General features: G+C 37.9%; 1 protein-coding gene across 10 annotated transcripts in view; it reads left to right on the top strand.

Annotated features, from left to right (window-relative positions):
• MLLT10 (MLLT10 histone lysine methyltransferase DOT1L cofactor) overlaps nucleotides 1–15,732 on the top strand; it is a 217,726-nt gene that overhangs the window by 53,832 nt on the left and 148,162 nt on the right. For 9 of the 10 annotated variants that reach the window (XM_028114111.2, XM_028114114.2, XM_028114117.2 and 6 more), the window contains exon 4: nucleotides 3,871–3,925. In XM_028114111.2, coding sequence (XP_027969912.1) covers nucleotides 3,871–3,925 — 55 coding nt within the window. Of the gene's footprint in view, nucleotides 1–3,870; nucleotides 3,926–6,066; nucleotides 6,115–15,732 lie in introns of those variants that run through there. The other variant, XM_028114115.2, reaches the window with a different exon arrangement.

Here is a 15,732-nt window from a genome sequence, read left to right as displayed (position 1 = left end):
TTTTTATACAATTTTTTTTTAAAGATTTTATTTATTTGATAGAGAGACCACGAGCAGAGGGGATGGGCAGAGGGAAAGGGAGAAGCCGACTTCCCACTGACCAGGGAGCCTGATCCCAGAATCAGGACCTGAGCTGAAGGCAGATGCTTAACTGACTGAGCTGCCCAGGCACCCCAACTTTTTTATACAATTTTTAAAGATTTTATTTAATTATTTATTTTTGTGAGAGAGAAAGAGAGAGCATGCGTGAGTAGAGAGAGGGGCAGAGAGAGAGAGGGAGAGAATCTTAAGCAGACTCAGTGCTGAGCATGGAGCCTAACACAGGGCTTGATCTCACAACCATAAGATCGTGACCTGAGCCAAAACCAGGAGTTAATTTTTAACTGACTGAGCCACCCAGGTGCCCCTATACAATTTTTATAGCTATAAACAGCCGGATATGTTTGTATACATATATTTTCATGTCTTGAAATTAAAGTATATAAATGTGTAAAAATGACACACAGTATTTAATAAGTGCTATTTCTATCATATTATTTCCTTTGGCTCTCCAGAAATGAAGTAATTGAATTAGTATTTTTTTTGAATCATGTTGTTAAATTGCTCTCCAAAAGAATTGGATTATAGTGCCATCAACAGTATATGAAAATTAATGTTCACTGCACTTAGAATGTTAGGAATTATCTTTTTTTTTTTTTTAAAGGATTTTACCTATTTATTTGAGAAAGGAAGAGCACAAGCTGGGGAGAGAGGCAGAGGGAGAAGCAGACTCCCCGCTGAGCAGGGAGCCCAATGCGGGACTTGATCCCAGGAGCCCAGGATCATGACTTGAGCAGAGGCAGCCGCTTAACTGACTGAGCCACCCAGGCACCCCTTTATAGACATTTTTAAAAAAAGATTATTTATTTAAAAGAGAGAGAGTGCAGGGAGGAGCAGGTGGAGAGGGACAAGCAGGCTCTGCACTGAGCACAGAACCCAACGTGGGGCTCGATCTCAGGAGCCCAAAATCATGACCTAAGCCGAAACCAAGAGTCGAATGCCTAACCAACTGAGCCACCCGGGTGCCCCTAGGCATGTTTAATTCCTTCGATTTGACTAATTAAAATGTTTCTAGCTCTTATATTGAAATTGTTTTTCATGAGGTGCCTGGGTGGCTCAGTTGGTTAAGTGTCCTACTCTTGATTTTGACTCAGGTCATGATCTCAGGGTTGTGAGATTGAGACCTGAGTTGGGCTCAGGGGGGCATCTGCTTGAAATTCTCTCTCTCCATCTCCCTCTGTCCTCCCCCCCCCAGCTCACTTGCTTGCTCTCTCTAAATAAATAAAATCTTTAAAAAAATAAAGAAAAGGAATTGTTTTTTAAACATTTTGAATTTGGATTAGTGATCAGTAAGGTTTAAGGGTCTAATCTAAATACTTTCTTCCCTGATTGCTGAACAATTATTCTTTTTTTTTTTTTTTAAAGATTTTATCTATTTGAGAGAGAGAGGGAGAGACTGAGAGAACGAATGGGAGGAGGGGCAGAGGGAGAAACAGACTCCCTACGGAGCAGGGAGTCCGTCGCAGGACGCTGGGATCATGACCTGAGCCAAAGGCAGATGCTTAACCGACTGAGTCACCCAGGCGCCCCCTAAACAATCATTCTCACACCCAGTCATCCCAAGGAGTAATTATCTCTGGTTCTATGTAGTTTTTAAATTAGATTTAGTTATTCTTCTAAAAGCAAGTCTTTCTTTCCCACAACCTAAATCACTCAACTAATAGTGTTTCTTTCTGTAAGAGAAGTTGCTGTATCTCTTAGAACCAAATTATTGCCTGCGTTTTGCAAGTGTGCTTGTGTTTTTGCTTCTTCTGTCCATTCATCATATAGTTTTTGAGTTACCATGTCTGGAGATGGATAGATGCTAGGGCTACAGCCATGAAATGGAGCTTATACTCTAGCAGAGGAGATAAACACAATTGCATAGTTAATTGTGATTGCAGTATATGACAAGAAGGAAGTGTAGGCAATTTGTAATATGGCACCTAATCTAATGGAGGGAATCAGGGAAATCTTTGAGGAAGTGACTTTAAGCAAGAACTTGTGGGTTGAATAGAAGTTACCCAGCTGTGAAAGAGGGTTAGGGTGTAGGACAGGCATTACAGGTAGAGAGTAAAAACAACACACTTAAGGGCTGTGAAGCAAGAATGAACTTTGGAGTATTTATAGAACCGAAAGAAGAGGGGCACCTGGATGGCTCAGTCAGTAGAGTATGAGACTCTTGATCCTGAGTTCGAGCCCCATGTTGGACATAGAGTTTATTTAAAACAAAACAAAAGTGAAAGAAGAAAAGGCAGTATTGCCTAGACAGTGAGATGTTGAAAAGAGAGGGTTGTGGAGGTAAGTAGGGGCTAGATCATGTAGGGAAACCATTAAAATGTTTATTAAGTGGCATAGTGATATACTTGAACCTGCATTTTTGAAGTTCACTCTAGATTGGTGGTATAGGTAAGAGTAAGTATGGGGAGAGTATTGAGTGGGGGTCCCTGAAGTGGTCCTTATGAAAGTTGATGTTGGCTTGCAGTTGGCTAATAGTGTAGATGGAGAGAGGTAGTCAGATCTCACCAGTACTCAGGAGGATGAATGGGCAAAGTACACTGTTTGATTAAATATGAGCGAATAGGGTGAAGCTGTCAAAAGATGATGTCTAGGTGTCTTGTATGGGCAATATGTGGTTGAGAGTATCCTTAAAAAGATAGGGAAGGGGCATTTGGCTGTCTGTCAAAAGAGCATGTGATTTTTTTTTTTTTAAAGATTTTATCTATTCATTTGAGACAGATACGGAGAGAGAGAGCATGAGCAGGGGCAGAGGGAGAGGGAGAAGCAGACTCCCTGCTGAGCTGGGAGCCCGATCTGAGTCTTGATCCTAGGACCCCAGGATCATGACCTGAGCCGAAGGCAGACGCTTAAACCATCTGAGCCACCCAGGTCCCTAAAAGAGCATGTGATTCTTGATTGTGGCGTCGTGAGTTCAAGCCCCATATTTGGTGTTGAGATTACTAAAAAAAATTAATAAACTTAAAAACGATAGAGAATACTGCAGGAAGAGCAAGTGTTGCTATAGATTTCGGATAGTGCTTAAAGTGCCATTGCAATTGTAGGAAGTTTTATGTTAGATCCAGGGACAAAGCTTAATAGGAAGTAAAATTTGAGAGTCACTGACTGACTTGTAATTTAGTTGGTAACAGATGTATGGAAGATATGAGATTGACTAGTGTTGGACATGAAATGAGAACGCATGTTAAGCCGGAGCCCTGAGGAACTACCTCATTTAAAGGTTAGACATGGTGATCAGAAATGTGTTGCCAAAGAGGTTAGAGGAAAATCGGGAGAGTGAAATACTGGAAGATGAATATAGGATCTAATGGCTTATGTTTCATTACTTATTCACTATTTTATGTTAATTTTCTTCTCATTTTCCTTCATAATTTGTTTATATTACTTTATTATATGCTGCAAAACCTCTTTGGAGAGCAGCAAGGTAGGGTACAAATAATAAATACTCAGGTGTGACCTCCAGGAGCATATTCTGAATAGTGAGACAATGTCATTGAAACTTACTCTATTTACTGATTTTTGTGAGAGAGCAAGCACGAGTAGCGGGAATGGGCAGAGGGAGAGGGAGAAGCGGACTCCACGCTGAGTAGGGAGCCTGATGCGGGACCCCATCCCAGGACCCTGGGATCATGACCTGAGCCAAAGGTAGCCGCTTAACTGACTGAACCACCCAGGTGCCCCGGTTCCCACATTTTAATAGTTTTGAGGTTATAGGGAAGATGTTATACTTTGGTAATCTGAAAAATTTCTTTTCTTTCTTTTTTTTAAAAATAGAGATGTGAACTGTGTCCTCATAAGGATGGAGCTTTAAAAAGAACAGATAATGGGGGTAAGTACAGAGATCTTTAAAAAATTTTTTATTGAAAACTGGAGTGGAGGAGTATTTAAAAATATCTGGTAGTTCATATTATAATATCAAATGTTTACCACTCAAATATTTTTAATAGTAATGGATGTAATTTATGAATCTTTTTTGCTACATAATTTATGGATAAACTTTTAAGCTTTTTTTTTTGAGAGAGTGTGAGTGGGAGGGTGCAGTGGGAAAGAGAGAGGGAAAAAGAGAGAGAGAGGGCTCCACACCCAGCACAGAGTCCGAATCTGGGCTTGATCTCATGACCCTGAGATCTTGAAAGTGAGCTGAAATCAAGAGTCAGACTTTTAATGGACTGAGCCATCCGGGTACCCCTAAGCATTGTTTTTTTAATGTAGAATGGTCCACATACTTCTAATTAAAATCTTGACTTTTTTAATGGGTATAATTCTCTCGTATTAGAAATTATTTTTGGAAAAATAAGCTACTTTTTCTGTTGTTAGAGCTAAACTCTGATGTTTTAGAGTCTTTTCCCCCTCTCTTTTGTGTATTGCTGGACAAGTTTGTTTTTTTTTTTAAAGATTTTATTTATTTATTTGAGAGAGAGAGACACAGCGAGAGAGGGAACACAAGCAGAGGGAGTAGGAGAGGGAGAAGCAGGCTTCCCGCGGAGCAGGGAGCCCGATGTGGGGCTCGATCCCAGGACCCCGGGATCATGACCTGAGCCAAAGACAGACGCTTAATGACTGAGCCACCCAGGCATCCCCAGATGATATTTCTAGTGAATGTTAATTTTAACACCCTGAGGACTTTTGTTGCTTGAATATAGAGAAATGCTGACTTCTGTCTTTAAATTTTGGTGTGCTTTCCTGAGGACCCCAATTTGTATTTTTCATTTACATCTCCATTTTTAGTTACCTCCCTCTGAGAAATCGTTTTTCTTTATAGCTCTGTACCACTCTTAAATACGTAGACATGAATTTATCAAACTGTGGCATACTGTGAAAATAAACTGATGAAGAAACTCATAAAAGTAGAGGTTATAACTCCTGTTAGTACACTCTTCCATTTTGGGCAGCCACCTCTAAAACATTTTTGGTGTAGAATAGAGGAATGACATGAGTAAATAAAGGGAAAAATAGAGTGTTTTTGCCTAGCTCTACATAAGTTTATTTATATACAAATTTAATGTTCAGGCGATGTTATGTAGTCACATTGTACAAAATTTTAAAAATATTAGAGAAACGCTTGCTCCTATTCCTGTTCACCATCTGCCTAGTTTCTCAACAACTTTCCTGCTGGTGATATAATTGCTGTTATTACTTATTTGCATATCCTTCTAGAGTTTTCTTCCTATATACAAATACATATGAATAAAGTAATATTTTCTTCTAATATTTATACAGATGGGTGAATATACATACTCTTTTGCATCTTAATTTTTCTACTGAACAATTTATTACCAGTATAAAGCTCTCTTTTTTATGTAGTCACCTGTGGATAGACTTTCTGTCTTCTGCTTTTATGACTAATGCTTGTATACATGTCATACGTACATACATCTGTAGGATTATTAATCCCAGGGGTGGAACTATTGGGTCAAAGTTTATAGTTAATTTGATAGATATTCCCAAATTGTTTTCCTCGGCGGTTGTACGAATTTATGTTTCTAGTACAGTGAATGAAAAACTTATTCTCCATATCCATTGGTAATCCAGTAGGTGATAATTGGTATCTCAGAGCAGTTATTTTGCATTTCTATTACTATGAGTGAAGCTGAGCATCTTATATTTTTAAAAGCAATTTGTATTTTTCTCTTTCTGGCCTGTTAATATGTTTTCTCTCTTTGGTTGTTGATCATTTTCTTTTTGATTTGTTCGAGCTTTCATAGGTGCCTCTCATTCATTCATTAGGCTTTTGTGATATGAATTGGGCTAGTTTTTTTTGCCCAGTTGTTTAGTCTTTGCTTATGGGGCTTTTTACCATGCAGAAGTCTTTGCTTTTTTTATTTAGGTGAATTGATTAATCTTGTCTTTCATGGATTCTGTATTTTGAACCATTAGTTAGAAAGGCCTTCCCTACTCCAAAGTTAATAAAGGAATTCTTTCACATTTTCCTCTAGTATTTTTATGGTTTCTTTTTTTTTTTTTTTTACAGTTTAATCTTTGATACATTTGGAATGTATCCAGGTAATACAGTGTGAGGTATGGATCCAACTTTATTTTTTCCTAGATGCTAAAATGCTATCATTTGTCCCATCACCATTTATTGAACAGTTCATCTTTTCTTCACTGATTTGAAATGCCATCTTTATTAGAGTCTAAATTTGATGTGTATTTAAAACATTCAACTAATCTGTGTTCCAAAATTGATTTGTAAATTATTTTGGGACCTGGAATGCATTTTCCTATCAGAATGCTAATTATATTTCTGGAGTAGTTAACAAAACCCCATAATGTACCTGATGGTACAATATTGATAATGGCTATTCTTTTTTTTTTTATAATAACTATTCTTTAATATCTAACACCCCTTTTTCATGCTGGGAAATATGTTACAGGTTTTAGTTTAGGTTTTTTCTTGGCAATAGGATGAGGAGTTTCTCAATGCAGCTTCTAATTTTCTCAATCTCATCTGCTGTATGTAGTTCTCAGTTGTTAAAGGTAAGTAGATATTTAACAAGCTTAACATAGTTTGGTGTGTGAAAAGTGGGGTTGGTGTATTATAGGCAGAAGGAGACGCAAATGATAAAAGACACAAATATATCAAAGAATTGAAAATGATTTGGAATTAGACTGTAAAGTTTGAATAGCAGGCCTTCTGAGAGGTGCAACTAATGATATAGGCAAAGTTGTCATTCCTTCCCCTCTCCCCTACTCATCTTCCTGTCCCTTCCTTCTCCCCCTCCCCTCACCCCTCCCCTTTTCTGTATTAAGGACTTGATCCTGTTGATTGTGGGGAGCCACTGAAGCTGAGGAATAACATGAGATTTCTGTTTTAGAAAGGTTACTCTCTGACAGCATTGTGGTGAATGGATTGGAAGGATCTGAGACCAGACAAGCTATAAAAAAAGAACAGTAGAGCTGGATCATAAGTGCATTTAACATACTTGAAATCACCTATATAGCCTGGGGGGTGGGGGTGGGAGGAGATAAGAAAAAAATAATTTGTAGAGGTAATTCAGTTTGCCATTTTACTCACTGAGCCTACGTTCTAGGCAAACCTATATGGAAATCCCTGTGAATTATTGTAGGGTTTTCCCCAACCATCACTGACAAAGATGTGAAATACATTATTGAGGGGGTCAGGCAAGAGGTGGTGATGTTACTTTACATTCTTTTGTTTTTTTAAAACTAAAAAAAATTTTAATTCTGGTATAGTTAACATTCACTATTACATTAGCTTCAGGTATACAATATAGTGATTTCAGCAATTCTATATATTACTCAGTTCTCATCAAGATAAGTGTTACTCTTCATCCCCTTCACCTAGTTCACACCGACCCTACCATCAGTTTGTGCTCTATACTTAAAGAGTCTGTTTTTTGGTTTGTCTCTTTTTTTCTTTGTTCATTTGTTTTTTCTTAAATTCCAAATATGAATGAAATAATATGGTATTTGTTTTTTTCCAACTTACTTATTTTACTAAGCATTAGATTAACTCTGGATCCATACATGTTTTTGCAAGTGTCAAGCTTTCATTCCTTTTAATGGCTGAATGGTATTCCTCTGTGTGTGTGTGCGTGCGTGTGTGTAATATATATTTTTTAAGTTCACTTATTTTAAGTAATCTCTACACCCAGTGTGAGGCTTGAACTCATGACCCCAAGATCAAGAGTTGCATGCTTTTCTGACCAAGCCAGCAGGTGCCCCCACATCTTTATCCATTCATCTATTGGTGGACACTTGGGCAGCTTCCATAAGTTGGCTATTATAAATAATGTTGCAGTAAATATAGGGGTGCATATATCTTTTCAAATTAGTATTTTTTGTAATCCAGTAGTGTGATTACTGGATCATATGGCAGTTCTGTTTCTAATTTTTTGTGGAACCTCTGTACTGTTTTCCACAGTGGCTGCACCAGTTTGCATTTTCACTAACAGTGCACAAGAGTTCCTTTTTTTTCACATCCTCACCAACACTTGTTGTTTCTTGTGTTTTTTATTTTAGCCATTCTGACATGTGTGAGGTGATATGTCATTGTGGTTTTGATTTGTATTTCCCTGATGATAAGTGATGTTGATCATCTTTTCATGCGTCTATTGGCCATCTGTATGTCTTCTTTGGAGGAATATCTGTCCATGTCTTTTGCCCATTTTTAATTAGATTATTTGATACTTAACATTCTTGAAGAAATTTCAGAATGAATTGAGGCCATTGATAGATACTAACTGACAGAAAAATGAGAAGAACTTACAAAATCTGACAGGGTTATATATTCAAAATTGGAATCTTAAGGGATTTTTCAAAAACGGTTTTGATTATGCTAATTTTTTGCTTTAGAATCTAAACCGTACAAAGATGAGACTCTGCTTTATTGCAGTAAGTTTAAGAGAGAGATTGATGAGGGGAAGGTTGAAGACAGCAGTAGTAGGAGGGTAAAAATGAGGGCATGGACATCAGAGATATTAAGTGGTAAAATTTTGCGGGTATATTTTAAAAAATATACCTATTTTATTATGGGAAACTTTGAGCATACATAAAAGTAGAGAGAATCCCCGGGTACCTAGCTTCAACAGTGATCAAGTGATGGCTAGTCTTGTTTCATCTAAATCTTTCCTATGCCATTCTGATTATTTTGAATTTTGTGAGTATCACTAACATGTGGATATTTTAAAAATACACGATATATTATCACACATAAAAAAAATGGACAGGAATTTCTTAAAGCCATCAACTGTTCAGTCATTGTTCAGATTTTCCTCATTGTCTCCCTACATGTTTTCTTTTTGTATTTGAATGCATCAATGTCTAAATAAGGTCCATAAGCTGGATGTATAAGGTGCATACATTGTAATTGCTTAATATGTCTCTTAGGTCTCTTTGTACCCTCTCCCCTCCATTCCCTTGTCACTTTACTTATGGAAAAACCTGGGACATTTGCCCTGTATAGTTTCCCACAGTACATTTTATTGATTGCTTCTCAGATGGTGTGTGTGTGTGTGTGAACATGTTACTTTGTTCCATATATTCTGTACATTAGTAATTAGATATATTCAGAGGCTTGATCATATTCAGTTTATTGTGGGTTGATCATATTCAGTCGTTAAGCTGGCTCGGGTCGTGATCCCAGGGTCCTGGGATGGAGCCCTGCATCGGGCTTCCTGCTCTGCGGGGAGTCTGCTTCTCCCTCTCCCACTCCCCCTGCTTGTGTTCCCTCTCTCGCTGTGTCTCTCTCTGTCAAATAAACAAATAAAAAAAAATACTTCATAGTGTTGTATATTTCCTTTATGAGGCATGTGATATTTGGTTATCCTCTTTTTTGTGATATTAGCAGCTGCTGACCGGTATCTGGACCATTATTTTATTCAATAGAGGTTGATTAAATTGTGAAATTCTGTCATTAGGAGCAGGAATATTTCTATACAGAGAACCGATTCCTTATCAGCTATTTCATTACCCTGAAGTGCAGTTTGTGAAGGAAGGACAGGATATTTTATTCTTTTTTCTTAAAATTGAGGTAAAATTCGTATAGCATAACATTAACCAACTTAATTTATACAGTTTAGTGACATTTACTACTTTCACAGTGTTGTGCAACGACCACCTTTGTCAGTTTCCAAAACATTTTTATCACCTTAAAAGAAAGTATGCTTTCATAAGCAGAAACTGTACATTCTACCTTCTACCCTTCCTTCCCTAGCCCTTGGCAAGCACCAATCTGCTTTTTGTCTTTATGGATTTACTTATTCTGTACATTTTACATAACTATAATAATCACACAGTGTATAAGCTTTTGAGTCTCTCTTCTATCTTGGCATAATGTTTTTCAGGTTCATCAGTGTTGCAGCCTGTATTAGTACTTCAGTCCTCTTTATAGCTGAATAATAACTTGTGTGTGTGTGTGTGTGTGTGTGTGTGTGAGAGAGAGAGAGAGATTGTTTACATTATGTTGGTCCTTTCACTTTTTGGACATTTGTGTTGTTTCTACCTTTTGATTGTTGTGAATAGTGCTGCTATGAACTTGGTTGTACAAGTATCTGTTTTATCTTTATCTCTTTTCAGTTTTGGGGGGACATATACTAGGAGTGGCATTGATGGGGTCAGATAGTGATTCTGTGTTTAACTTTCTGAGGAACCACCAAACTTTTTCATAGTGGCTGCGCCGTTTTTACATTCCCACAAGCAATGTATGAAAGATCCAATTCCTTTCATTCTCACCAACACTTCTTTTCAAGTTGGCTTCTCTGTTCTGCCTCCTTTTTTTTTCTTTTTTAAAGAGAGAGAGTACACATGTGGGTGAGGGGCAGAGGGAGCCCAGTGGGGAGCCCAACTCAGGGCTTGGTGTCATGACCTGAGCCAAAATCAAGAGTCAGACACTTAACTAACTGAGCCACCCAGGCACCCCCATTTTTTTTTTTTTTTTTTTTTTTATTTAACAAAGTACCACAGAGACTGCATAACCGTATACAATGTAATCATCGATACTGGGTGATTAGCAAAAATTCCTACAAGTGGAATTGCTGGGTCGGAGGGTATGAACACCTCTAATTTCAGTGGATTTTGCCAAATCCTCCTCTGTTGAGATTGTAGTAATTCACACTTTATTCACAATACGTGAGAAGAACCTGTTCTTATCATACTTACCTCAGCAGTTATACAACCATCTGAGTGGGTTTCAGTTTTGTTTTATTCATCAAACTCACGTCGTAATTGGCTTATCCAACACCAATAAAGGAAAAGTATATACAATTGAAATAATACAGAGACTTCCAAACTCTGATGCAAGACTTAATGTTGTCATTGTTTTGGTTTTAAGGTTGACCAGAAGCTAATGTGAATGCAGGTCACATTAGCATGGGGAAGCCACCAGATTTGGTTACCCTCAGCTTAAAAATGCCTACTACTTGGGGTGCCTGGGTGGCTCAGTCGTTAAGCTTCTGCCTTTGGCTCGGGTCATGATCCTGGGGTCCTGGGATTGAGCCCCGCATCGGGCTCCCTGCTCCACGGGAAGCCTGCTTCTCCCTCTCCCACTCCCCCTGCTTGTGTTCCCTCTCTCACTGTGTCTCTCTCTGTCAAATAAATAAATAAAATCTTAAAAAAAAGTCTACTAGTCATATAGACTGTATGTGTAAGTGGCTGGCTATTCTATTTTAATGTAGCTGTGGACCATAAATTATGTAAGTTGTACATACTCCTGACAACCAAGTACCACAGGCTAACAACAGGCTAAAATAAAGAGCACGCTCAGATAAGTTATTAGGACATGGCACACCCTACAATACTGTCATCAATCTTCAGAGTTGGTGTTACAAGAAGTTAAACTACCATATTTTCCTCCACAGCCTGAAGGAGGGATTCTGAGTCTAGCTCTTAACCCTTTCCATCCATCATTATTAAGGATCTTTTTATATTTGTCAATCTGGTAGATAAAAATTATGTCAATATAGCTTTAATTTGTATTTCTGTTATTGTGAGAGAAGTTTATCAACTTTTCATATGCTTAAAAGCTAATTTGTATTTCCTTTATGTGAAGTATTCCTTCATATTCTTACCTCCGTTTTCTCTTGGTGAATTCCTCAAGGTACATATTTGGATTGTTGTGTAGGAGCTGTTGGTGTATTATGGAAATTAGTCCTTTGTAGTATGAATTGCTGGAGTTTTTCCTACCAGGTGGTTGGTTGTCTTTTTTTTAATTTTACCATTTTTTCCCCCTTAATGTTCTTTTACATTTAATTGCCATGTCTCTATGTCTCCTCTGTTTGTTAGAATTTCTCAGTCTTTTCTTGTTTTTCATTGCCTTAGCAGGCTTGAGTACAGTTCAGTAACCCCCCCAATCTGGGTTTGCCTGGTATTTTCTCATAATTAGCTTGGGTTGATGGCTTTTGGGAAAAAGTACCATAGAGGTTAAGTCTACTGCTCATATTGTCATATCCGGGAGTACAAAAAATCCACAAGACATCACTGATGATATTATCAGGCTATTTAAGCAGTTTTGAGTACATGTTCAGTACCCCCCCCACCCCCAATCTGGGTTCGCCTGGTATTTTCTCATAATTAGCTTGGTTGATGGCTTTTGGGAAAAAGTACCATAGAGGTTAAGTCTACTGCTCATCTTGTCATATCCGGGAGTACAAAAAATCCACAAGACATCACTGATGATATTATCAGGCTATTTAATTTTTTAAAAATCCCTTTGGTATTTTGATGATGCTTTTCTTAAATTTGTAGATTAGCTTATGGAAAATTGACATTCTTTGAACAATATATTTATTGTGTTGCCTCCTATGTGCTGCAGGCGGTGTTCTAGATAGCAGTGAACAAAACAGACCAAAAATCCATGCCCTTTCAGGTTTACTTACATTTGGAGAGGGAAGTTGGATAATAAATGAAATAGGTAAATAAAATGTACAGTATGCCATGTATTATGGAGAAAAATGAAGAAGAGGATGCAGAGCGAAATCTGAAATGTGCTTTTGAAATTTTAAGTAAAGTGATTGGGGAAGACTCCACTGAAGAAATGACATTTGAAGAGACCTGAGATTAATGGATTGGAGGATGGTGTGGACATAGGTCCTGTAGGATTTGCAAGATCACTGTAATAACTTGGTGTTACATAGGATAAGTTGCTACACCATTGGGGTGATTTGAACTGAGAGATGACTTGATTAAAGCAAGTTTTTTAACATGCTCACTGTGGCTGTTGTGGTGAAAGTCAACTTTATAATAAGCTCTCAAGTCTGGGAAGGTAAGAGCCCCTTTATTATTCTTCAGATAGAACCTGAATAGTCTTGGAACATCATTCTTACATATAAAATTTTAGAATTGTATTCATTTCTTTATGGTACAGTTTTCTCCCAAGTCCATAAAATGTGTTTAATATTATATACTCTATTGGGTTTTGAGAGTTTAATAAGATATGTGACGTGTGTAGAACAAGGCCTATGCATAGTAAGCTGTATATTAGAGTTAAAAATAAAATGAAAAGAAAAACCTAGAAGAACTAGTTGTATTTTTTTTTTTTAAAGATTTTTTTCAGGGCGCCTGGGTGGCTCAGTCGGTTAAGCGACTACCTTCGGCTCAGGTCATGATCCTGGAGTCCCGGGATCGAGTCCCACATCGGGTTCCCTGCTCAGCGGGGAGTCTGCTTCTCCCTCTCATGCTCTTTAAAAAAAAAATAAAAGATTTTATTCATTCGAGAGAGAGAGAGAGCATGAGCAAGGGAAGGGACAGAGCTCAGTGCGGAGTTTGACGGGGGGCACTATCCCAGGCCCCTGGGATTATGACCTGAGCTCAAGGCAGACGCTTAACTGACTGAGCCACCCAGGTGCCCTGAACTAGTTGTATTCTATGCAAATTGTTGAAATTGGCATTCTGTATTTTCTATACAGACAATGATAATGTGTGTAAATGACAATTTTATTTCTTCCAGTTCATTTCTTATTTTTTCATCTTTTTTTTTAAGATTTTATTTATTTGAGAGAGAGAGAATGAGAGAGAGAGAGCACATGAGAGGGGGGAGGGTCAGAGGGAGAAGCAGACTCCCTGCCGAGCAGGGAGCCCGATGTGGGACTCGATCCAGGGACTCCAGGATCATGACCTGAGCCAAAGGCAGTCGCTTGACCAACTGAGCCACACAGGTGCCCCACATCTCTTTCATTCTTGAGTTTACTCCAGTCAGGCTTTTCCCCACCATGCCACCAAGGCCTGTTCTTGATAAAGTAATCAGTGATCTCCATGTGGCCGAACCAGTTCTCAAGTCCCATAATAATTGATCGTTAGCAACATTTGACAATTTCGATCATTCTTTTTTTTTTTAAGATTTTATTTATTTATTTGAGAGAGAGAATGAGATAGAGCATGAGAGGGGGGAGGGTCAGAGGGAGAACCAGACTCCCCACTGAGCAAGGAGCCTGATGCGGGACTCGATCCTGGGACTCCAGGATCATGACCTGAGCCGAAGGCAGTCGCTTAACCAACTGAGCCACCCAGGCGTCTGACAATTTCAATCATTCTTTCTTGAGCATTTACTTCATTTTGTTGCTGGGATAGCACTCTTCTTTTCCTTTGACCTTATTGATTGCCCCTTGTATTTTTCCAGACTCTTGTCTTGCAGACATTAACCTCTGAATATTAGAGTGCTTCGGGGTATAGGCCTCCTACACTTACTTCCAGAATGAACTTATTGAGTATTATGGCTTGAATAACATGTGTATACTTTGATAGCACCGAAACTTATATCTCCAACCTTTTCTTTTCTCTTGAACTCTGGATTCATAAATATGTAGTTGTTTGCCACATCATCTGCTTGTGTGATAGGTACATAAATGTAATGTGGACATTTGATATAGAGTTGTGGAATCACTATGTTGTACACCTAAAACTAATGTAACATTATGCGTCAACTATATTTCAGTTAAGAAAAGACACAGTAGAAGCAAAAAACCCAGCATGGATATCTGAACTCCACTTTCTCATTCCATTTAGTTACCCTGCCCATTTCAGTTAAAGGCAGATTTACCTCTCCACAAATTGTGTACAGAACTAAGTGAACCTACCCCCTGCCAACCCCTCCACAATTAATCTTTTTTTTTTTTTTTAAGATTTATTTATTTATTTGAGGGAGAGGGAGAGAGAATCTGAAGCAGACTCCGTGCTGAGTGCGGAACCAGATTTGGGGCTCAGTCTCAGGACCTTGAGGTCACGACCCGAACCACAATGAAGAGTTGGATTCCCAACTTACTGCGCCACCCAGGCTCCCTTCCATAATTAAACTTACAACATTTGTTCCCTTTTTGTACCTTATACCCCTCTGTCCTTTTCTTGGATATGACATAAAGATCTCAAATCAACAACTTAATTTAACTCCTCAAAAAACTAGATAAAAAAGAACAAACACAAAGCAAACTGAAGGAAGGAAATAAAGATTAGAAAACAGATAAACAGAATAGAGAATAAAAAATCAGTGAAATTAAAGGTTGGTTTTTTGAAAAAAAAAAAACAAAATTGACTGTTAGCTAGATTTTTTTTTTTTATGGCACGGGTGCCATTTATTTTATTATTTGAGTATAGTTGACATACAATGTTAAATTAGTTTCAGTGTGTACAGCATAATGATTCAACTTCTTTGTAAGTTCTGCTGTGCTCACTGCAAGTGTTAGCTACCATCTGTCACCATATAACTGACCATATTCCCTATGCTGTACCCTTTATTCTTGTGACTTATTCATTCCATAACTGGAAGCCTGTATCTCCTACTTCCTTTTACCCATTTTATCCATTCCCCCACCCCCTTTCCCTCTGGCGGCCATTAGTTCTCTGTATTTATAGATCTGATTCTGCTTTTTTGTTTGTTTATTCATTTGTTTTATTTTTTTTAGATTCCACACTGTTAGCTAAATTAAGAAAAAAAGAGTATACAAATAATTAAAATTAGAAATGGAAAAGGGGGACCTTACAGCTGATAACATAGAAATAAAAAGGATTATTAGAGAATTTAATAGTTTGATAGCAATTGAATAACCTAGAAGAGTGGATAAAGTCCTAGAAACATGCAGCCTACCAAGATTGAGTCATAAGGAAATAAAAATCTGAACAGACCAACAACTAGTAAGGAGATTGAATCAGTATTTAAAACCCAACAAAGAAAAGTCCAGAACCAGA

Source organism: Eumetopias jubatus, unplaced genomic scaffold, assembly GCF_037043125.1.
Source record: "Eumetopias jubatus isolate StellerSeaLion01/CBP00866 unplaced genomic scaffold, mEumJub1_p1.0 scaffold_8, whole genome shotgun sequence".
Taxonomy (NCBI): Eukaryota; Metazoa; Chordata; class Mammalia; order Carnivora; family Otariidae; genus Eumetopias; species Eumetopias jubatus.
Note: the sequence above shows the minus strand (reverse complement) of the source record. Positions and strands in the feature narration are given on the sequence as shown.